A 24,327-nucleotide genomic window follows, 5' to 3' on the forward strand; every position below is an offset into this window, starting at 1 on the left:
TTAAATATTACGTAAGGTTTTCTTTTATTTAAAAGATCATTCACAAAATACCATATCCATAGATTTCCTTTCGGTCATATAGCTGAATGTGTGAAGTGTTTGGAATTCCGTTCTTACGTTTAAAAGTCAACCGGGTGGCCCGGAAGTTTAGATGAATGTGTTTTGTTCTTAATCTTTGCCCCACGGAGATGTAAGCAGGTCATCTAAAGCATCGGGTCCGGCTACAACCACATAATGCATGTCTTTCGTAAGTTAAGCATTGGTGTCACACAAATGGTTCTTATTCAGAAGCAGAGGAGGCAGGGGAAGGAAGGGCAGGAGAGAGAGTTCTGTAACTGCTGAGACCCCGGGACAGAGACGCGGCGGGGACGTGCGCGGGGCTCTCCTCCCCGGGCTCCAGCTGCTGGCCGGCCCCGAGCTGCTCCCCGCGGCCCGGAGCGGGACTGGGCGCTGCAGAACTGAGCTGTTCACACGCAGGCTTTCCAGCTCCGAAGCCACGGCCACCCCCTGCCCCCCACCAAGTGCCGAACTCACTGTGTGGGGACAAGCAGCTCTGCCCCCAAGAGGAGACCCGGTGGCTGAGCGCCACCCGCCGGCTACCCGGACGTCCCTGTCGGCTCTGCATAGTAAAATCCTCAATTCATCAAGCAAAACAGTAAAGTGCCAGACTGTAGGCTCGTTTTCATTATAAAATCCAGGGAAGCTGGGAAGCCCAGGAGCTCGCTGCTACACCAAAGAACAGAGAAACACAAGGGAGAGATGCGGGCTCCACACACAGCGGGGACCAGAGGAGCAGCCACGTCCACGCGGTCAGGGCAGCCCAGTGTGGCTCTGCCACCGCCGCCCTTCGGTCCCCCCAGAGCACCCTGGGCGGCGGAAAGGAGGGGACCAGCCCGCACAGCGTGCTGAAGGCACACCAGTGGATGCGAACACAGCGGTGCGCTCGGCGGGTCCTCTCCGGCTCGCCACACCACTACCCCCTTCTTCCGGGCTCCACGTTTGAGAGGAGCCTCTTCTGCTCGGGTCAGCTCCGCAGCGAGGGAGCAGCAGAGACAGGGCTGCTTATAAATAGGGACAGGAAGGCATTTTCAAGGATCAACGGGTATTTTATCCTTGTTTTGGAAACAAGGTGCCTCAAATTCTGCATATGTTGATCACAGCGGAATAAAAACAAGAAGCTATCCAATCTGTGACTTCCTCCCTGGTTCCCCCGCCCGCCAGAAGCCACAGCAATACAGAACTCAACATGCAGGTCAGGAGAGAAGCGCCGAGAAAACTCAAAGAAACAACTGGGTCTGGCCAGTGCGTCTAAAGTGAAGAGAGAAAGCACAGGAGAAAAACGGAGCAGCACCTCCATCCCCAGCACGCCCACGGCGGCTGCCTTCATCGCTCGGGAGACGCTCATGTGCAGGAAGGAAGCGAGGAGCAGCAAGGAGAGAGGACAGAAGGGAGAGAGGCAAGGAGCGGCAGGAGAAAGAAAGAGAGCAAGCACGAGACAGGCACGAGACAGGTTCAGCAAAGCCAAGGGTGTACTAAAAACCACTTGTTAACTGCCGACATGCGCTCACGAGCTCGGTTTCCGCTGTGGGGCGGGGTCAGGCGCGGGGCGGCGGCTGCAGGGGCGCCGGCGGGGCCGGCCGGGCTGTGGTCTCGCGCTAAGCCCCGCGCCCCACTCCCGCCGCGCCGCACGCTCATTCCTGCTCCTTCTGGACGACTTCCTCTCTGGGCCGGGCGCCCCCGAAGATGGCGGAGTTGGGGTTGGCTACTTGATTGAGGGGCGTTGCCACGGTGCGAGGCTTCAGCTGCAGCCGCGGCCTCTGTGCTCTTTCCTCTGCGGGACAGAAGCCAACGTGGCCGCCCAAGAACGGACCCCTGCCCCGTGCGGGAGAAATGGCCCTGAGCCCCCGCCCCCCAGCCCCGAAGACCCAGCGCACCCCGAACATCCTAGCAAAGGTCAGCTCGCCACTTTAGACTACGGGGTGGGCCACAGAAGCCACTGCCTGGGGCACAGCCAGCGCACCCCGGCTAGACACCCTCCGGGGAGGAAGCGGCGTCCTACCTTCTGTGGGTTCTCTGAAGTCCATGTTGGACCCTCGGAGGGGAGGGCCGTCTCTGAACCGACTCCCCATCGGGGGGCCTGTTCGCCGGTCACCGGGGCGACTCCCTCCCCTGCCTCCTAAGAAGTCATCCCTGAAGCCTGAAGAAGGAAGGGGACACTGCGTCACTTTCTCAGCTACTGGCTCAGAGCTGCCCACGCAGCCGGTTTGGTCTGAAATTCTTTAGTTCATCCAACATCGGCAGCTTTAGTGAGATACAGCGCAAATGCAGGCACCTGTGTTGTCAACCAAGCACGTATGTGCTGGGCTCGCCCCCGTAAGAGGGGGCCGCACCGGGGCACAGGGCACCTCGCCCCCCACCTGCACACCTGCTCCGCTGTGGAGGAGAGGACGGCCGGGCTCCCGGGGCCTGCTTGGGAGCGGCGCCTCCTCCTGAGTGCGCAGAGCCAGACGCGGCTCGGCGGGGTGGAGGATTTTCTCCACAGGCTTTAACAGCCTCAACTTTTCTCCAGGCTCACATTGCACTGAAACACTTCCATCTAGAGGGGAGTTGAGCTAAGCAGCCTTTTACTTATATATTTTTGTTTTGTTTCATAAGGATTTTATTTGACAGAGATCACAAGTAGGCAGAAGAACAGGCAGAGAGGGAGGGAGAAGCAGGCTCCCCGCTGAGCAGAGAGCCCGATGTGGGGCTCGATCCCAGGACCTTGGGATCACGACCTGAGCCAAATGGAGATGCTTAATAACTGAGCCACCCAGGCGCCCCAAAAGTATTTTTTTTTTTTTTAGGGATTTTATTTATCTGACGGAGAGATCACAAGTAGGCAGAGCAGCAGGCAGAGAGAGAGGGAGAAGCAGGCTCCACGCTGAGCAGAGATCCTGATGCGGGGCTCGGTCCCAGGACCCTGAGATCATGACCTGAGCCGGAGGCAGAGGCTCAACCCACTGAGCCACCCAGGCACCCCCCCCTGCTAATTACCCTTTTAACAGTAGAGACCACTGAAGTGAGAGTTTACTTTTGGAAAAAATTTGAGAAATAAAAAAAACCGCAGTTAGACAAATGAGCCTTCCCCCTTTCTGCCCACACAGGTGGCTACTTCTACTCCGAGGACAGTGTCCTCGCTCGAAGCTCCAGGGGACTCCTGGGCCCGAGGAATACTCCGTACGGGGTCTCACCCACATTACTCACGGACTTTCTGTCTGCCCAGTCGTCTACTTGCCAGCATTTCCACATGACCCTGAAATCACTACTTTCAGCACGTCTGCTTTTCCAGACACGCGCAGAGCAGTGGAAGATGGTCGCCTGACATGCCTTTTTAAAAAGGATTTTTAGGGGCGCCTGGGTGGCTCAGTGGGTTAAGCCACTGCCTTCGGCTCAGGTCATGATCCCAGGTCCTGGGTTCAAGCCCCGCATCGGGCTTTCTGCTCGGCAGGGAGCCTGCTTCCTCCTCTCTCTCTGCCTGCCTCTCTGCCTACTTGTGATTTCTCTCTGTCAAATAAATAAATAAAATAAAATAAAAATAATGATAAAAATAAAAAGGATTTTTAGGGTGCCTGGGTGGCTTAGCGGGTTGGGCCTCTGCCTTCGGCTCGGGTCATGGTCCCGGAGTCCTGGGATCGAGTCCGGCGTCGGGCTCTCTGCTCAGCGGGGAGCCTGCTTCCCCTCCCCTCTCTGTCTCTCTGTCTACTTGTGATCTCTCTGTCAAATAAATAAATAAATAAAATATTAAAAAAATAATAAAATAAAAAGGATTTTTAATTATTTATTTGACACACAGAGAGAGAGAGCACAGGTAGGCAGAGCAGCAGGCAGAGGGAGAAGGAGAAACAGGCTGCTGCTGAGCAGAGAGCCCGACCAGGGGCTCGGTCCTGGGACTCTGGGTTCATGACCAGAGTCAAATGCAGACGCTTAACGACTGAGCCCCCAGGCGCCCCTGACGTGTGTTTTGCAGCTAAGGTTGAATGAAGGCAATGCCTGGCCTTCTTGTTTGAGCTCAGACTCTAAGTGTCTTTTCAATCTGTTCGGTGCCAGTTTTCTGCTCTTTTGCACACTTCCCTGGCGACCGCACTGTTTGAAGCAGCCCCCGGCTGGAGCGTGGCAGGGTCGCCGTCTTCGCAGCGCAAGGAGGCGGTCCTGCACCCTGTCAGGCAAATGTGCGTTAGGTCAGCTCCACTCGGGCGGCATCCTGGTGCTGCTGCCGTGAGTTCGTGGTCGGATGAGCCACAACAGCACGCGTGAAACGCGGTGAAGTAAGCGGTCTTTCAAACAGAAATCCACAGCAGAAGGTACGTGCCGATTGGCTGACAAAGCGTCCCGACCAGAGGCTCTCGGGACGCCGGCGCTGCCGCCCGCCCCGGGAGCAATGGTCTGGTGTCTGCTCACCTGCGGTTCTCAGGGCCTTTAAACCTAACTCCCTTAAATGTGGAGAATACGATGTTTGCAAGGGTGGCCAAGGGACTGGGGAAGAGATCAAGTTGCCCGAAACCCAGCTCAGAAACAGAGTAGGACAACATCAATTTTAACAAGAAATGAAAACGATTTCAAACAGATTTGGGCCAACCGGAGCACTGAGATGGGGAAACCGCACTGGGAGGCATACAGCTGGGGTAAGATTCTTTACAGAATCCTTTGAACCAGAGCTCACAGTGTTGGTTAAATGAGCATAACTGGTATTCAAACACTCAGCCTGACACTTTCCCCCAATAAACTAGGAAGCGCACCTTCCCACGTGGGTACGGAAGTCACTTCCCCTACACGAGTAATTCCTGCTACCAGTGTGCAACACAGGTCAGCTCCCACTTCCACCGACAAGGCAGAGACACACGACCACTCTGTCCAGGAGCACAAGGCAGGGTTTGGCAGAGGAAAAAACTGGAGCCCGTGAATGGCAAGTGACCACCTTATTTCAAAATCTCTTCTGATAAGGAGCAGGGGAAGAGGATGAAGTTTAAAGCAAGGTCTGGCACTCAAGAATGCCTTTTAATTAAGTGTGGAGACATTTTTTTTAGGCAGCACAGCATTCGTGAGAACCTTGTAAGGTTTTTTTTTTTTTTAAAACAAAGTTTAACGGGGTGCCTGGGTGGCTCAGTGGGTTAAGCCGCTGCCTTCAGCTCAGGTCATGATCTCAGGGTCCTGGGATCGAGTCCCACATCGGGCTCTCTGCTCAGCAAGAAGCCTGCTTCCCTCTCTCTCTCTGCCTGCCTCTCCGTCTACTTGTGATCTCTCTCTGTCAAATAAATAAATAAAATCTTTAAAAAAAAAAAAAAAAAAAACAACAAAGTTTAACGCACAGGCTACTTCTGGTGGTGGGACTTTATTTGCTTTCTTCTTTGTATTTTGTATTGCTTGAGTCTTTTTTTTTTTTTTTTAACAAGCACGTATGATTTTAAAAACAGCAACGTTCGGGGCACCTGGGTGGCTCCCTAGGTTAAGCCTCTGCCTTTGGCTCAGGTCATGATCCCAGGGTCCTAGGACCGAGCATCGCATCCTGTGCATCGCATAGGGCTCTCTGCTCAGCGGGGAGCCTGCTTCCTCCTCTCTCCCTGCCTGCTTCTCTGCCTACTTGTGATCTCTCTGCCAAATAAATTAAAAAAAAAATAAAAAAGTAAATAAAAATAGCAACTTCTTTTAAAGAGCAAAAAAAAAAACGATTTTCACAAATAACGCATATAGGCATTAACTCCGCTGTGTGGGCACATGTGGTTTTAAAGACACCAAAACCCTGCCGTGGGACACGGGCCCTGCCGGGTGTCGAGGCAGCCTGTCTGTGTTCTTAGCTTCCGACAGGAAAAATCCAACTAAGGCGACTGTTCCTTAGGTAACCTCCACGCTTCCCAAGTCACAAGCTCGAGGGCTGTTCCACCAATACCAGGAATCCAAAACTGGCAGGTCAAAGACCACTACTCCTAAGGCCACTAACAGCTGCACCTGGACTGACTCTGCAAGACCTCTGCTGTGTGTTTCAATCAGAGACCAGCTTATACGTAAAATTACAGGTTTACTGGATCAGACTGTATTTTTATGAATAAGCTCATTTCTGACTGGCTATAAGAAACTGAGTTATGTAACAGATATAAGCAGTAATCTGTTTAGTTCTAGTGGGACTGAAAAGAATGTTAAAGAATTTTGGTCTACAACAGCTTGTCCTACTTCTTCCCATACTCACCAAATACTTTATGCTGAATTTGGTTTGATGGGGGGAGGGGAGGGTGAAACAGGGTGGGTGGGGACACTGATGTTATCTTAGAAGACCCTGGGGAGAGCAGAATTCATAGGAAAGATGACAGACTTGTTTCTCATGGTTTTTACCTTTCTATGACAACTGCCATTTTTATTACCTGTGGGAGTTATTTCCTAAAAACAAAAACCACCACAACGAACAACAACATAAAGAGTTTAAGAAACGTTTAGGAGATCAGCCCTTCAAAGCAGAGGCCCAACACGCAGATCGACCTCATGAGGTGAGCCATGTGGCCTCGGGTCAGTTAAGACAACAGTGAAATCGGGGCGCCTGGGTGGCTCAGTGGGTTAAAGCCTCTGCTTTCGGCTCAGGTCATGATCCCAGGGTCCTGGGATCGAGCCCCACATTGGGCTCTCTGCTCAGCAGGGAGCCTGCTTCCTCCTCTCTCTCTGCCTGCCTCTCTGCCTACTTGTGATCTCTGTCTGTCAAATAAATAAATAAAATCCTGGGGCTCCTGGGTGGCTCAGTGGGTTAAGCCGCTGCCTTCGGCTCAGGTCATGATCTCAGGGTCCTGGGATTGAGTCCCACATCGGGCTCTCTGCTCAGCAAGAAGCCTGCTTCCCTCTCTCTCTCTCTCTGCCTGCCTCTCCGTCTACTTGTGATCTCTCTCTCTCTGTCAAATAAATAAATAAATAAAAAATCTTAAAAAAAAAAAAAAAAAAATGACAACAGTGAAATGGATCTGGCCCACCAGGGAAGGAGCGGAGTTCCACGACTTCAACCACGCAAGAGGGGGCCACCAAGAATCACAGTGACACGAGGCCTCCCGTAAGCTTCCAGAACCTCCGGACTATTCCTGTAAGTAGCTCTGGAGGCAGACGTGCTTCCGTGTGTCCGTGCACACCCGCGCCGCCCAGGGGGCTCCTGAGATGAAGGCGCCGAAGAGAACTGCAGGCTGAGGCAAGGCTGAGGCAAGGCCGAGCCGGCCACGGCTCAGTCTACCCGCCCACAGCGGGGAGCTTCTCCAGTCCTATCCCACACACTCAGCTGCCGACAGAGGCTGGGTGCACGCCTAGGAGACCTTTCAGGAAAAGGTCACCTACACCATGAGCTAATGGAGTGGTCCGGCCAGGCTGCTCACAGCAAGGCCACTGGAAAAGCTAAGTGGCAATACTGTAAATGCTGATCCCGGAAAGGAAGTCATCCCGGGGGATCCCACCCACCCCTAGATTCTCCAGGGTCACCCATTCCTGACATACACACCAGAAAAGCTGAGGCTGTACCATTACCTTGCTGCACAAACACGGAAAAATTCACCGGAAGATGACAACTCATGCGATGAGAAATTCACAGGAGCTAAGAGAAGAGTTCTTGCCTCCAACAGAAACCAAACAAAAAACCGAAATGCCCCAGGCTCACAGAAGTATGGTCCATTCTCTCTCAGGACTTTTACTAGTGTTTAAAAGTTCACAAAAACATATCAGACCCGTGAGACAGTTCTATTAGTAATCTCCGAGAGCTGTCATCAGCGGGCGTACAGCAAGTTTTACGTTCAAGTTACAGAAGAACCAATCACCTCTGTCATCTGGTCCTCCTTTCCTGAATCCGAAGCCACCTTTATCTTGTTTTCTGCCTTCTGCAATGTCCACACGAAGTGACCGATCACCCAACAGCTAATGGTAAGGGGAAAACAGTGTAAGTACCGGCAAGAAAAAAACATCGAGACTTCTAACACGCACAGAAAAGCAGAAGATACTTACCGCACCATCGTATGTCAAGGCTTCCTTAAGGGAATCCACCTCATCAAATTCTACATAGCAGAATCCTGCAAGAGAAACAAACCCCAATTTCCTCAAGGAATTCTGGGTTAAGGCTGGGGGCTCCCTGTCTGTCCATTTCCCCACTCTGGTGCATCTAGGGGACGAGGAGAGCCCAGAAGAAAGACTGTATTTTTTTGATGAACAGAAAATACCTGGCATTCCTTCTTCGCGGTTATGTTCTCTGAAATATTTGGCAGCTGGATTTTTTTTTTTTAAAGATTTTCTTTATTTAGGCAGCTGTGTTTTTATAAAACTTTCTTTTTATGAGTTTTAACGATCATCTTAAAACCTTTCCTGGGTCATTGTGAAGAGCTGTTCGTTCTGACTTTTGAGTAAGTTTAACAGAACCTACTGGGGCTTTAAGACACAGATTTCGAAGTCAATAGCAAAGGTGCTTTGAAGAACAGGCTGAAGAGGCCTACAACTTACTCCTCAGGTGGCTGGTACAAAAGCTGTTTTATAAAGCTAAAAAATACACCCTCAGTGACAAGGGCATCCTTCGTGCGACGCTCACTGAAAAACAGATGGCCTGGGTCCAAGCACGTGTACCCACAATCTGTGTCCCTGATGCCGGCTTCCGCCGTGGGACTGTAAACACAGCATTCCAGGCAGAGGAAACCACACTTCCTCATGTGGAACCCGTGCATTAGCTTCTCCCTCTCCCTCCACCACTCTTTCCAAGGCCCTTCCTTGCCACCGGGAGACTAACTCTGGGCTTAAGCACGCCCCCCGCCCCGATGTGCTCGCACCGCGCCATGACTACACTTCCCCTTCAAAGCCCACTGGACCGCAAGTGCTCCCAAGACTTGGGTCCAAACTTGTCCTGTTCACCATCTGCTCACCAATAACTTACAAAAAGAACCCACTGCTTGGCTGGAGGGTCCCCACCATCCCCGCTAAGCGGACTCAATGTCTACATTATTTGAGGAATCCACCCCGCAAGTTCAAAGAGGCCAACAAAAGCCAACTCACCCATCCCACCCTTCAGAGCGGCTGAAAGGGAGGATAAACCTCTAGGAGACAAACTGAAAGGTGCTTCCGCTGACTCAGCCCAAAGGCTGCCCCCCCACCTCCCCCATCACCCCTGAAGCCCGGAACTCCTGGTGCCTCTAGGAGGGACACTGATGGGCCTTACGTTCACAAGCTGATCGAACAGGTTTGTTTTCACTGTCTGGGCCATTCCTGTCATAAGGCTTCAGGCTCTAAAGCCAAAAAACTTTCAAGGTGATCCAAGTACTGCCTGTACACATTACTGCGCAGATGAGCGAGACCCCTGCTTCTCACACTTCTCCCTCGCCGGACATCACTCCGCACCTTCCCCGCATGTTCTTCTGGACCAATAACGCAGACCAAATGCTCTCGCACGGTGCTCTCAGGGAGCACGTCTCCCCTCAGGGACTCTCGAAAGCTCGGAGATCATGCTCCTCTGACTCTCCCTTCTCACTGCTTTCCACTCAAGCGCCCCGAAGAGACTAATCTATAGACACTAACTTTATCTGAAATCTGAGCCGACTCTCTCCCACACACAAACTCCAAAGTCACCAATGTAGTGACAGTATGTATTAGGTTTTCTTCTGAATTCTATACAAATACCTAGATTACAGCAAAGCTTCAAAGCAAAATGCCACAGTCGGGCCAAGGTGAAACGCACCTGCCGAGTCCTCCATTTTATCCGCTCATTTCCCTCGCAGGGACCTCCCTGACCAGCACAGACAGCACGGCTGGGTCAGGCCAACAGCTGGCTCACTTGGGCATACATATACTGCGTATTTCTACAGATCAGAGCACGACTAACACATTTCCCCCTGGTAGAACAGAAAGCCTATGGGTTAAAGGGCCGTGTTTATTTCAGCTACTCGGACAAATACTTAAAACACTTTTATAACTGGAGCCCTCTGGTTCTCTAAGACTGTGGTTTCAACCCTCCCTCTACAAAAATGCACAGTAAGAATTCCCCAAACTCACCTTTAAATTTGTCTGTATCTTTGTCTCTGACTAGCCGTACACTTCTTATGCTGAGATCCTTAAAGATAGCATCTATGTCGCCCTGAACTGTATTAAAAGGTAGATTTCCTACATATGCTGTGTAGGGGGGCTCTGTGGGCAGCTCCTTCTGGCTGCGGGAACCATGGCCACCAGCACTGCCGCGGGACCTGGAGGGAAACAGACAGGATTCAAGTCTACTCGCCCCCGAGCAGGGAACAGGACAATGTCTTCGGCTCAGCCACACCGCCCAGGGAAACCGCTCCACTGGAACGTACGACAGCGGCGTGAAATTATCAAGAGTATCCCAAAATACCCTTCATGACCAGGGGCCTACTTTTTGGTGACAGAAATGTCCATGGAAGCACAGAACCTAGATAAACACACGTTTCCCTGCAAATCCGAAGAGAACGTACCCCCCGCGTGGCTGGTTACCTATTTTCGTGGACTCTGTGTCTGCAAACGGTTTATATCCTAAGACCTTAGCAAACGCCCTCCCTCGCGCCTGGTCGTCCTCACCCAGGCCGAAGCGAACTGCCCGCAGTCGGCACACTGTGTTCACGAAGGACCTCCAGAGCTGCCGTGACCCACGCAGAACACACGTGCTTCTCGCCGCCGTCACGCTGTGGCCAACACAGTCTAATGAAAACCTGAGCTGTTGTACAGCAAGTGCTACGTACATACACTCTCCACCACTGCCCGCGCGACCTCACTGGTCCTCAAGGGCGTACTACGAATCCATGTAAACCTCAATGCCATTCCTCCCCTGTAACAAGAAAGGGTGATCTGTCTACGGTGACGGGGCTCAAAAATGGCAAAGGCAGGAGCCGGACTCTACCACAGCTCCTCGCTCATCTGTAAAGGTTCTTTCTGGTTTGAATCCCAGCTCAGCCACAAACGTACTTCACCATCTGACCTTAAGGAGTTACTCCATTTCTCTAAGCTTTGTTTATTTGTAAAACTGGGTTAGTGTTAGGTAATACTCATCAACAAAGCTTAGTTACTGAGAAGTAACAGATTATGGTGCCTCATACCCGGCACACGGTACACATGGCCGGAGCAAGTTACCCCGCTCATCACACCTGCAACCCGAGGCTCAAAGTGTCCTACAGACACGAAGAATAAGCTGGGGCTACTACTATACGTTCGTCAGGCCCACAGGACGTCCGATACCAAGAGTGAACCCAACGTAAACCACGGACTGCGCGTGAAGACACGGTCAGTGTAGGTGTTGACGGCGGGGCTATCTGTGCTCCTGTGCATGTGCAAGGTGGACGCAGGAAATGTGTTTTCTTCTCCCTCTGCCAAAGACTGATTTCTTTAAGAGAGTGAGCGAGATGGGGGTGGGGGGCAGAGGAAGAACAGCGAAGAGAGTCAGGAGACTGACTCCCTGTGGGGCTCTATCTCCTGACCCTGAGATGAGGACCTAAGGGGAAACCAAGGGGCGGACACTCAAGCAACTGCGCCACCCAGACCCCTGCAACTGTATTTTCTGATCAGTTTCGCTGTGAGCGTAAAACTGCTCTAAAATAGTTCATAAAGGGGCGCCTGGGTGGCTCAGTGGGTTAAAGCCTCTGCCTTCGGCTCAGGTCATGATCTCAGGGTCCTGGGATGGAGCCCCGCATGGGGCTCTCTGCTCAGTGGGGAGCCTAGCCTGCTTCCTCCTCTCTCTCTCTGCCTGCCTCTCTGCTTACTTGTGATCTCTCCGTCAAATAAAATCTTTTAAAAAAATTAAATAGTTCATAAAATGAATGAACGGGAAGGGGAGCTCTTCCTTACATCAGTAAGAATGTCAACGCATAAATGTAGGAGTCATGTAAGAAGAAACCACCGCTCTTGGGGTGCCTGGGCTCAGCTGACTAAGCGTCTGACTTCGGCTCAGGTCATGATCTCTGGGTCCTGACCCCCGCGTCGGGCTCTGCACTCAGCGTGGAGTCTGCCTGTCCCTCGCCCTCTGCTCTCCCCTTCTCGTGCCCACTCTCAAATAAATAATAAATCTAAAAAAAAAAGAAAGAGAGAAAAAAGGAAATTAAGAAAGAAAGGAAGGAAGGAAGGAAAGGAAAGAAGAAAGAAAACCTCTCCTCTCTACCCACTACCGTAGTGGGGCTGATTCAGGCAAGGCTCATCAATGGCCTGAGCTGTCCGTGTGCCCTGTATTCTGGCACGGATCATGACAGACAAGAAAGGCAGGGGGGACCAATAAAACATGACAACCAATGCTACATGTCATCTTTGATTCTGGAACAAACAGCTCTAAAAAAAAAAAAGCAGATGGAGAGATCTGAGTATGGCACGTACAGACATCACGGCCTCCATGCTCGATCTGCAGGGAGCGGTGGCAATGAGAACCACCCTGCTCTCCCGAGAGCCCCAGAGGCTTCAACACGAAGGAGGCACACCTAAAGATAAAGCAAACTCGAACCCTGTCACTCTAACAGTGTCCACTGTAGGTCTGAAGATGTTCGTAAGGTTTGCAGAACACAGGAGGGGAAAAAAATTGAAAAGAGGGAGGTGGCGTTTCTTTTTATGGAGACATTCAAATATTTTAAAGGACTCTCCTCACAACAAAGATCTGCTCCAAGTCGTCCTTTCTACAGGGCAAGCACCAGTACAAGTCATGGAAAGTAACTTAGTTTTTGAACCATAGTTTGCTAGAAATATCATGAAAGAAATTCCCCATCTTTCCTGATAAATATTATTCCTTAAGACCCGTTGTTAGCAGCACCAAATCATGACCTAATTCTTAGATGGCTAAAATTTTTTAAGTTTAGTGACTCAGAACTCTGCTCCTTCCAGATAAGAAATCCTGTTATGTTTTCCAGAGAACCGCATTCCACGGGCTCCCGCTCCCACCCCACAAAGTTTAGTACATCGACTTATTTTTGCACTTCCGTACTCTTTGCAACACCACTGCTCTTTTCTCGATAATCTTAAACTCTAAAATACTTTTTAAAATTTATTTCAGAGCGAGCGAGGCAGAAGCAAGCTCCCTGCTGAGCAAGAAGCTCGATGTGGGGCTCAATTCTGGGACTGTGGGATCATGACCTGAGCTGAAGCAAGCGCTTAACCGGCTAGCCACCCAGGCGCCCCTATATTTTCTTCTTTTTAAAGATTTATTTACTAGAGAGAGAGCCAGAGCACACGTAGGTGTGCGGGTGCACAAGCGCTGAGGGAGGGCAGGGAATCTCAAGCAGCTTCCCTGCTGAATGAGGAGCCCAACGTGGGGCTCGATCCCACGACCCCAAGATCATGCTCTGAGCTGAAATCAAGAATTGGCTGCTTAACCTACTGAGCCACCCGGGTGCCCCTAAACCCTAAAATTTTTTCAGTAAGATACTCTGTGAGACTGAACCCGGAGTATGTAAGATACGGTGTAAGTATAAACATTTGGAAAACCATCAAAACACAGGATGAATTATAATTTTAATAACCTTAAATTCATTTATTCAACATTTACTAAACATCTGGCAGAAAACAGTCCCCTGCCCTCAGGCAGCTCACACGTGAGCAGGACATATAAACACCAGTAACCGAGCACACATGCAGGCGTGTTTGTGTACATACGCGAGCGCGCACACGCGCACACACGGCCAACAGCTACAATGATCTTTAAAAACTTAAGGAGAAGGTGAAGAAGAAAAACTGATAAATTCAGCAGGTGTACGTCTGATGAATCAAGGAAAACAGAGGTAGCAAGGCGTGCTCAAGGGGCACGTGGGATGCCTGTACGTGGGCCGCTGGATGCAGGCCTGAGAGTGCAGGGTCCCGACTCTGAGCTCAGGGCGCCGGCAGAGTCCAGATAAGGAAGCCGCCTGGGGTGGCTGAGCTCATCAGATGACCGGGACACTGAGAAGAGCGCAGTCGGGTAGGAAGCCAGCCCTGGCTCTGGGAAGATGAAAGAATCCCGTTTCAGGGAAGCAGTACTTTGTTTTATTTAAAAGATTTTATTTATTTGTCAGAGAGCGAGCGCCCATGTGCACCAGCACAGGGAGAAGCAGGTTCCTCGCTGAGCCACCCAGGCGTCCCAGGCAAGCAGTATTTTAAAGATTTTATTTATTTACTTGACAGACAGAGATCACAGGCAGGCAGAGAGAGAGAGAGGAAGTAGGTTCCCTGCCGAGCAGAGAGCCCGATGCGGGGCTCGATCCCAGGACCCTGAGATCATGACCTGAGCCGAAGGCAGAGGCTCAACCCACTGAGCCACCCAGGCGCCGGGCAAGCAGTGTTTTAAAAGCTAGAAATGTGGGAACAGCTAACCCAGCCCATTAACTGCTCCCTTCACCTGAGCCTCACAAAACCGCCACTGTTTACTATTCAAGGCTTTTCCAAGAATCACTGCAGTTGCCCTAAACGCTACCCGATCTGACGCGGTCAGTTCTACGGGACTTAAGTGTGTTTTAGCTTTGCAGCGAGTAGTTTGCTGAAGACAGGACACGGCAGCCAGTGCAGTGGGACGGGGCCCCCCAGCTAGCTTTGTTTACTGGCTCCGACACTTACAAAATTAGAAAAGTGGAACTTGGGGCACCCGGGTGGCTCAGTGGGTTAAAGCCTCTGCCTTCGGCTCAGGTCACGATCCCAGGGTCCTGGGATTGAGCCCCGCATCGGGCTCTCTGCTCAGCAGGGAACCTGCTTCCCCCTCTCTCTCTGCCTGCCTCTCTGCCTACTTGGGATCTTTGTCTGTCAAATAAATAAATAAAATCTTAAAAAAACAAAACAAAACAAAACGAAAAAAGGAAAGTGGAACTCTACAGTGTGCCAGCAGCCTGAGCAACAAGAGTGACAGAGATAAACCAGAGAGCACACGTGCATGTCACGAAAGGGTCCAGCCTGGTAGCAACCCACCGAATACAAAAACCCCAACACCAGGAAATCCTGAGCTAAAAGTCCTAAGATACCTTGGTTGCTGAAGTTTACAGGGGACTATCTTCTAACTGAACAAGCTAGGTTACACGAAAACACTTTCTAGAACAGGTTAAAAATAACAGGGAGAGAAGAGTCATTTGAGCTTTAAGGCGGCGGAAGACCTCTTCCAAATTACCGCGCTGTCTCAGTTTGCTGGTCTGTAACTGACAAATACTTCAAATCTTTATTTTACAAAGTTTAAAACCGACCATAAAAACACCTCATAAATCCTGAATGCTTTATAAAAGTTTAATAACAACACAGAAACGTTACAGGGAAGTCTAAACACGCCCAAGGCCACGCTGCTCTGGTAGAAACAGATGAACAAGGCAGCAGGCCACAGCAGCCCCCCAACTCCCCTTGGGTCTGCACTGCAAACCCTGGCCCTATCACAACACTCCGCCCTCCACTCCCCAACCAACCCCCGCCAATGCTGCTTCCGACTATCCCTTAGGCAGGCCACTGCTTTTGAATGCAAGTTTTAAAGTAAATTACATCCTCAGTAACTCAGGAAATCTAACTTTCAACTCCAAGTCTGAGCGAAAATCTTTAGAGACAAATCCCTCTTCTTCACTCAAACTGGCTAAAATCTGGACAATGTCTACGAAGTACAGAGCACAGCAGAGGGCCCACAGCTCAGAATCCCTGCCCCTAAGGAGCCGATGCTTCAACTGAGGGGGTCCAGGCACCTGGAAAGGAGAAACCACATCCTGAACAAAGGATGGCAGGTCATTCGGAAGACACTGTGGGAGCAGTCGACTCGGCCGCTCCACGTTCCCGCAGCACACGTGGAAATACTGAACTCTTCACCAGACACTAACTGCGGACCGACAGTCCAGGAGCAGGAAAGTAGGAACAGCCAGACCAGGAAAGCCTGGAGGGAGAGGGGATTGTAAGAAAGGAGAGCAGAGAGTATCAGGGCAGGGATTAGATCCAGTAAGTAGATGCAAGAAAGAAAAGAAGTGCCCCAGACTGACCGCCCAAGTAAGAAAGATAAGGAAAAAGGGAGGACTCACGCTAAGCTATTCTCTGGGAAAGGAATCTATAAACAGCTCTAGGGGCCTTTACGAGCTACACAGAACTTAAGCCCTGTTGCTGCCGCTCTTGAAAATTCAAGACCAGTGCCAAGATACCCAGTAGAGAGCATTAACTCTGATATTTGCAACATCAGGTGTCCTCCTGTTACCTCTAGGTTAGGGACACGGCACTGGTGGGGCTGATCAACAACCCTGCTCTTTCCTGCGCCATCCAGAGACACTTACTGGGGTAGATTACATTGTCCACACGTGGCACCACGCGGGATCTTATATAAAAGTCACAAGCCTATGCGGCTCAGTCGGTTAAGCATCCTGACTCTTGATCTCAGCTCGGGTCTCAATCCCAGGGTCTTGAGTTCCAGCCCCTCGCTGGGCTTAAAAAAAGAAGAAGGGGGAAAAAAGAAAAAAGAAAAAAATCACAAAGACTACAAGTAAGAACAAAACCCACTAAACATGAGTAAAAAGAATAAAATAGTAATAGTCATAATGTGCAACTTACTCGATTTCTAGAAAATAACCAAAAAAGGTTGGACTCTGAAAAGCCAAGGCCTCTTTTCACATACACTGATTTATCTTACCTATCCCTAACATCTTACATTAGGAGGATACACTGATTAAAATCACTGAACCCCGATCAACACATTACTAAAGTTGTTTATTCAGATCCTTACTTCTCGAGCCCATCCAAAGCCACATGACCTTTTAGTTGTAGCTTAGGTTTTCAAAAACTAGCCCGATGCAGCACAGATGTAAAGTACTTTATTTTTATTTTAATAAAGTACATCTCCCTGGGTGGCTCAGTGGGTTAAAGCCTCTATCTTCACCTCAGGTCATGATCCCAGGGTCCTGGGATCGAGCCCCGAATCAGGCTCTCTGCTCAACAGGGAGCCTGCTTCCCTTCCTCTCTCTCTGCCTACTTGTGATCTTTGCCAAATACATAAAATCTTAAAAAAAAAAACCAAACATCTCCCTCTGCTAAATGTATGCATTCTCCAAGGCCTCCATTCAGCATTCACAATTAAACCCCTTTAAGTTGATACCTGGCATTACTACAGGATAGGCATGAAAGTCTCTGAATGTTTATCATCAACCCTGGGAGCAGGGGCAGGATCAGTGGTGAACCCTGTTTCAAGGAGTTCTTTTCTACTGTGAACGATGTTACCATAAATCAGTCTCACCAAAAAAAAAAAAAAAAGAAAGAAAGAAAAAAGAAAAGAAAAAGGCCTTGCAGGGAAATCCAAAGTGGCTTCATCTTCAGAACTATTACAGTCGTCTCTGGTACTCAGCGCGGGTGGGAGGCGTGAAGATACAGACCTAGCAACTACTCTTAGGATCACAAATAACTTCTTCCACTAATACAGGTTACTGTATTTGGAAAAAGATCGAAAATGTAAGAGTGTTACATGTATTCAGATGACCTCTTCAATTAGGTACTTAAGTTTCTTTTTTCTTCTTCTTCTTCCTTTTTTTTTTTTTTTAAAGACTTTATCCATTTATTTGAGAGCGCACAGACAAGAGAAGCAGACTCCCTGCTCCGCCAGGAGCTCTACACGGGGCTCTATCCCACCACCTTGAGATCATCACCTGAACCGAAGGCAGAGGCTCAAGCAAATGAGCCACCTTCAGTGTTTTTCAGAAACACTTCTGACTGTGACCAAGATGACTAAAGACACGTACACATACGCGCCTGACGGTGTACTAACCGTACAAATAATGAGTTTGCCCAACAGCACGGCTACACTCATGGGGTAACACACACGGTTCTCTTCCAGTTCATCTTTAAGAAAAGCTTGTCAGGACTCCCAAGAAACTGACCTCATCAACTACCACCAGGACTGGACGGGCAGTTTGAAAGCCTTGTAATAAGAGAACCACGAACACAAGGGAGACTTCTGCTTTACATGGTCTTTTAGGAAATTTTCCTACTAGGCAAAAAGGCACTTATCACAATGTAATAAAATCTTGGACTCCCACACATCAGTGAAAGCAAATAAATGGGTTATTAATTTAGTAACTTGACATGTGCAAAAGCTTATTCAATCCAAGGTTCCACATTTTTCAGAGGAAATAAAAACTCAAACCTCAAGCTGTTTATTGGTCCTCAGAGAATACCGCCACGAAAAACATCTGTCTTGAAGCTATGATGTAAACTATTTCTATAGATTAGTTTGTACTTTATAAGCCAAGAATTCTTTTTTTCTAAATTAGAATGCTTATCTGAGACCCGACAATCCACATACTACCAGCTCCAATTTGTTCTGAAGAAAACTTCACATTTTCATGTGATGGTCTACAAGTTTTCATTCAATCATTCATTTGGAAGATTTTATCTGACAGAGAGAGACCACGAGAGAGGGAACAGAAGGAGGGGGAGTGGGAGAGGGAGAAGCAGGCTTCCGCCAAGTAGGGAGCCCGACATGGGGCTCGAACCCAAGACCCTTGGACCATGACCCAAGCTGACGGCAGACGCTTAACAACGGAGCCACCGAGACACCCCAAGTTTCAATTATTTAGAGAAGTACCAAGTGCCACAGATAGACCACCAGTTAAAAGGTAGAATTCAAAAGCATACAAAACTACCAGTTCTTCTCTTCTTTACTTACTATCTGAAAAACCACAAATACAACACTGTATGTTAACTATACTTCAACAAAATTAGAAACATTTGAAAAATCATAAAACTTAAAGTTACTTGCACTAAAACATATGTATTAAGATGAATACTTAATATGTACCAGTAAGTATTTCTGCTAAGAACAAATTTAACTTCTAGCTTCCCTACACACGGTAAGCTGCAGGAATCAAATGCTTGGAAAGCACCCAGAAAAAGCTACACTGCCCCCCTACTTCACATCAACCAAGCAAGAAGGCGAGGAGGAACCTATCAGGAGATTTTAGTGGGCCCTGCAACCAAATGCCATGCGCAAACTTTTGGTTCTGATTCAAACAAATCGGTTGTACACCAAAATGTATCAGCTAATTAAGAGAAATCAAAACATTTACTGGGAAGTTTTTGTTTTTTTTTTTTTTTTTTTAATATTTTATTTATTTATTTGACAGACAGAGATCACAAGTAGGCAGAGAGGCAGGCAGAGAGAGAGGAGGAAGCAGGCTCCCTGCTGAGCAGAGAGCCTGATGCGGGGCTAGATCCCAGGACCCTGGGATCATGACCTGAGCCGAAGGCAGAGGCTTTAACCCACTGAGCCATCCAGGCGCCCCCTACTGGGAAGTTTTTGGATGTGAAATATTGTGGTCACATTTTTAAAAAAAGGTTTATTTATTTATCTAACAGAGAGAGAGAGGAAGAGAGAGATATCACAAGTAGGCAGAGAGAGAGGGAGAAGCAGGCTCCCCGCTGAGCAGAGAGCCAGATGTGGGGCTCGATCCCAGGATGCTGAGATCATGACCTGAGTGGAAGGTAGATGCTCAACCCACTGAGCCACCCAGGCGCCCCAGTGGTCACATTTTCTAGAGTCTGTACCTTTGAAGCTCATCCTGTAGTACTTGCAGATGAAATGGAATGTGACATCTAAGATGCGCTTGAAAACAATCCAGTAGCATGTGGCAGGAAGGTGGCACGCGGAGGTACAGATGAAATACAAGTGGTCACTTTACGAAGTGGGTCCAGGCACACGAGGTGTGTCAATATACTGGACTCTACTTTTGTGCTTTAAATGCTCTGTAATCAGATTTCTGCAGATTCAAAAAGGCCAACTCTATGAAATAATCCTTGAGGCAACTGTGCAAAACTGACTATGAACTGGGCAACAGAAACGCTGGTGGTTAGAAAGAGACCCCTGGGCAGCTTGAAATGTGTGGGCAGGTTTAGAAGTACTGTAAGACAGAATGACAGGACGCTGTGACTGGCTTGAAAGTACTCTATCCCCTCCCCACAATGGGGAAGATAGATGAAAAGAGGAACAGCCAAAAAGGTTCGTAAAGTTAAATGAATGGAAATGAATGAAGAGGTGCTTAATGGGTTTCTGTTCGGGGATGGTGAGAAAGGTCTGGGAACAGTGAGTGGTGGCAATGTCACAACATGGTGTCACTGTGGGCATTAGGGTCGGCGAACAGTACACTTGGAAATGGTCATGGGTGTCTGGGTGGCTCTGTCGGCTGGGTTTCCAACTCCTCATTTCCATTCGGGGCACAGTATCAGGTCGTGAGACTCAGCCTCACACCGGGCTCCGGCGCTCGGGGGATTCCGCACCACCCCCCCTCCCTCCCTTTGCTTGTGCGCTCCCTAAAATAAATGAATCAAAAAATCTAAAAAAAGAAAAAAGAAAGGAAGGAAAAGAAATGCAATGGTTATCTCCAGGAAAACACTCGTGCAAGTGAGTTACAAGCTGAACTAGCTCTTCCTTTTGTGGACACCGTTTTTACCTGAAGAACTAAACGATGGTTATTCAGACTTTGCTATCAGGCTGACATTTTTTCTTTGAAAGACTTATTTGAAAGAGAGAGTGAGAGTGCACAAGGAGGGGAAGCAGCAGAGGGAGAGGGACAAGCAGACTCCTCACTGAGCTTGGAGGCTGACGTTAGGCTCAATCCTAGGACCTTGAGACCATGACCAGGTACCCAAAGGGCTAAGCCACTGAGACAGACACTATCTTGAAAATGAAGTGAGTCTGTCACTTCAAAGAAAACTACTAGTATGTTACCAATGATAAAATGCAGACTGAGCTCTTAGGCAAAAAAATAAAGTTTTAGAAAACTTGTATCCATCAGCATTAAGCTTGACAGCCTCACACTACCTGAAATTTCTGATAAATCAACAGTGATATTAATAAAGATGATTTTTGATACTCTATAACGAAATGTGCCAATATCTGGAAGATTGGTGTCACTCAGTAACACTAACAACCAACCCATCACGTTGCAAGATCACGCACTTGTGAAGAATCCCCTTGAACTACACTGTGTGTGCCCTATCCCGAAATACAAGGTTTAACCGGAGATGCCGGGTCTTCAACGGAGTCCCAGCGTACCGGGGCACATCCAGGGGGTCCCAGCAAGAACGTTTCAGAGGGGCATCTGGGTGGCTCAGGCATTAAGTGTCGTCCTTCCGCTCAGGTCAGGGTCCCAGCGTCCGGGGATCGAGCCCCATTCGGGAGCCTGCTTCTCCCTCTCCAGCTCGCCCATGGTTGTATTCCCTCTCTCACTATCCCTGTCATAAATAGGTAAAATCTTAAAAAAAAAAAAAAAAAAAGTGGGGAAAACTTCAAAGAACCAAGGACATCCAATTAAAAAAGACAACTTAAGGCGCCTGGGTGGCTCAGTGGGTTAAGCCGCTGCCTTCGGCTCGGGTCATGATCTCAGGGTCCTGGGATCGAGTCCCGCATCGGGCTCTCTGCTCAGCGGGGAGCCTGCTTCCCTCTCTCTCTCTCTCTGCCTGCCTCTCCGTCTACTTGTGATCTCTGTCAAATAAATAAATAAAATATTTAAAAATAAATAAATAAATAAATAAATAAGACAACTTAGGTCTTACAGTTGTTAAGTTCTATCAAAATCAAGCCATCACTTACTTCGTGGCCCGAGTATGCAGGTCGAACCAGCTGAACAAATGGACTGCAGAGGCACGACATGCTCTCCCACCCACCCCTCTCTTCTAGTTCTAGGAGAAGCTGGAGACTGGAAGATTGGGGGGGCGGGCTAACCTAGGGCTGCTACCCCTCCCCCACCGATGTCTGACATGGTCCAGGTTTCTGGGACGTCAACTTGCTTGAACTTGCATCACAGCCTCCCAGAACACTAAAGGTTAATTTCAAAAAAGAAATATACTAAGAAAGTTTTTAGAAATCTCAGAAGCACTTACACTAAATATTCCAAGCATAAATTGGGTAAGAAACCAATAACCTACAAGAACAAATCACTCAGCCGGCATTCATTTATAATACAGCGCGCTCCTCGTAAGATGCTTTGTACCTACGGACTGAACAGGTTTTGCTTACGTGGCTTTAGGAATGCAGCCAGAAAGTAAAAATTCACTCGTTAACTCAACAGTAGTTTTCCCATTCTTACTGATGCAAGGGAAGTATTTTAAGAACTAAGAAAATTATAATTTTTTAGTAAAATTCATAATTTATAAAAAAATTATAAATCAAGAGCTAAGATTTAATAAGCATACTGGACACCATGCTATATGCTTGAGATATCTCACTGAATATTCCTATACCCTCAGAGGAGTTTCTATCTTACATGTGGGGAAAATGAGGCTCAGAGAGGTTAAGGAACTTGTTCCAGATCTCACAGCTAGTATGTGGCTCAAGGCTCAGCTGACGCCTGACCTCTGTCCTCTCTGCCTGATTCTAATCCAAATCTAGGCCTTTTCCCCAAACTGTGTCAGAGGCTCTTGGTAAAGCCAAGTATCTCATAGAAGATAATGATTTAGAATCAAGCACTGGGAGATTAGGGAGTGGAGAGGAGGAGGACAATAACCCCAAACTACTTGTCATTTGGTAGGCAAACAGGATTTTAAAAATAAGCTTTTAAATACTTTCATGAATTCTACCATGAGCGATGCAAACAGTTACTGTTTTTATAGACTGCCTTCTTCCCCTTTCTAGTTTTAAGATATGCTTAGAAATTTAGACAGAGATGCCAAGCTTAAGTCTTAGAAGACTCAAAAGCTAGAATTCCAATCCCCCTCCCCCCAACCTGGAACTTGATGAAGAATACTTAAACGTGTAGTTTTACCACTTTTCAGAAGGTACCATTTTCAGCAATTTCAATTCTTGCTACTTCCAAGTTCCACTGATTCTCAGAACTGATGGTTTTAGATGGGAGCACTCAAAAGTGTGTTGTAGTCAGCAATGAAAAAATCACTATTACTCTCCACTTTACCACCAATGGCAAATGAGGAATTAAAACCCAGGAAAGAAAATTTAGTAAACTGTAGAACAAAATACACTCCAGATCTAGTGCAGTTAACTACATTAATTTGGAATTCTGATTGGACTTGTTTTTTGGCCAGCAATGCAGTCCCCAGGTCTCTCTCTGGCTGCCAGAGACATGCCTCTGTAAGTTGAGAAAATTAAGCAGTAGCTTAACCCTGCTTCCTGACAACAGCACTGATTACTACATACCACTACAAAACAAACTTACAGGGAATGTATAATTATTAAAACCAAGTTTTTTCTTATGACCATGCACTTCAAACCTGCGATTCCCTTTGTCTGTGACCCAAGTGGCTTCGAGTTGAGACCTCTTACTAAGCTAAGGTGTTTTAGACTAGAGGGAAGGTGTCTTGGTACCAAAGTACCAAACACAGCAATGCAAAAGACTGGCTTTCCAGAAGCGACAATCTTCTAAAATGCCTAAGCATTGTATCTCAGGATAAACAGAGAGCATTGAGACATCTGCGGATGTGAAACATAATGCACGTAACGGTAGAAATGATCACTGAAGGTTATCAACTAGCCTACCATCTTGCTAAATTTCAGAGAAACCAGTAACTTAGTAACTCCAGATCTAATGAAATTAAAATTAACATTGACACTGGAAAAGGAAGCTTCAGCCCAGGCCACACAGCGGCATGTTTGGTTGTCTGTGAAGTTTCTGGACCCGATCCAGGCACTGTTTACATCAACACACAAATTCACCAATAGGTTTTTAGAACTACTTTTAGCAATCTGAGTGGTATTTCCCGTGTAGTTTTACATGGATTTGAAGTCAAGCGGAAAGCTCCAACAAGGTCAGATGTGGAAGAGCTTTAACCATAAAGTGACTTTTTATCAGAAGTTTAGGACATGCAGAATGCCTAGCTATTTTCCCACACCAGTTTTATGGAGTACATCTCGACACAGGGCTAACATCTTTTGCTGGTCTTCTGATGTTTCTAATGAAGAGCAAAGTAAGAGAATTTCGACCACTTGATATCATTCAAGGCAATCCAACTGTCAGAAGGTGACATGCACTGACAGTCTGCCTCAAACACCTGAAGTCATCCCAACAGCTGGTAAGTCTGTCAAAAAGCAGAATAAAGAAGAAGAAGAAAAAAAAAAAAAACCCACCCAAACTCCCCAGATTCAATATAATATGACTAACTTATTATAGTCCCCAACCCAACTAAAACTCCTTGGATCTGCCTTCAATCAAACCAAACCCCTCTGTTTAAGAGTTTTCCTGGGCACTTCCAAATGTCTCCTGGAACTGGAAAAAAAAAAAAAAAATCCCAGTTATTAAATTTCAAGATGACTTAGCTGCAAATTTCACGTCTAGAAACATACCCAAAGGCAATGTTTTTACATGTTGTTCAACATCTATTTCTCTTTTTTTTTATTAGCAAATAAAATATTCTTTGAAAGAACAGGTGGCTCCACCTTCCCCGACTCCCATGTTCCAGTGT

General features: G+C 48.1%; 1 protein-coding gene across 2 annotated transcripts in view; it reads right to left on the reverse strand.

Annotated features, from left to right (window-relative positions):
* The window catches only part of EIF4H (eukaryotic translation initiation factor 4H), a 26,306-nt gene continuing 1,979 nt past the window's right edge, over positions 1-24,327 (reverse strand). Inside the window, exons 2-6 of one of the 2 annotated variants that reach the window (XM_047714464.1) lie at positions 10,024-10,211; positions 7,999-8,063; positions 7,815-7,911; positions 2,060-2,197; positions 1-1,831 (exon numbers count right to left, since the gene is read on the reverse strand). In XM_047714464.1, coding sequence (XP_047570420.1) covers positions 1,692-1,831; positions 2,060-2,197; positions 7,815-7,911; positions 7,999-8,063; positions 10,024-10,211 — 628 coding nt within the window. In that variant the 3' untranslated portion in view covers positions 1-1,691. The remainder of the gene's footprint in view (positions 1,832-2,059; positions 2,198-7,814; positions 7,912-7,998; positions 8,064-10,023; positions 10,212-24,327) is intronic. The other variant, XM_047714463.1, reaches the window with a different exon arrangement.

The sequence above is a fragment of the Lutra lutra genome, chromosome 18, assembly GCF_902655055.1.
Source record: "Lutra lutra chromosome 18, mLutLut1.2, whole genome shotgun sequence".
Classification (NCBI taxonomy): Eukaryota; Metazoa; Chordata; class Mammalia; order Carnivora; family Mustelidae; genus Lutra; species Lutra lutra.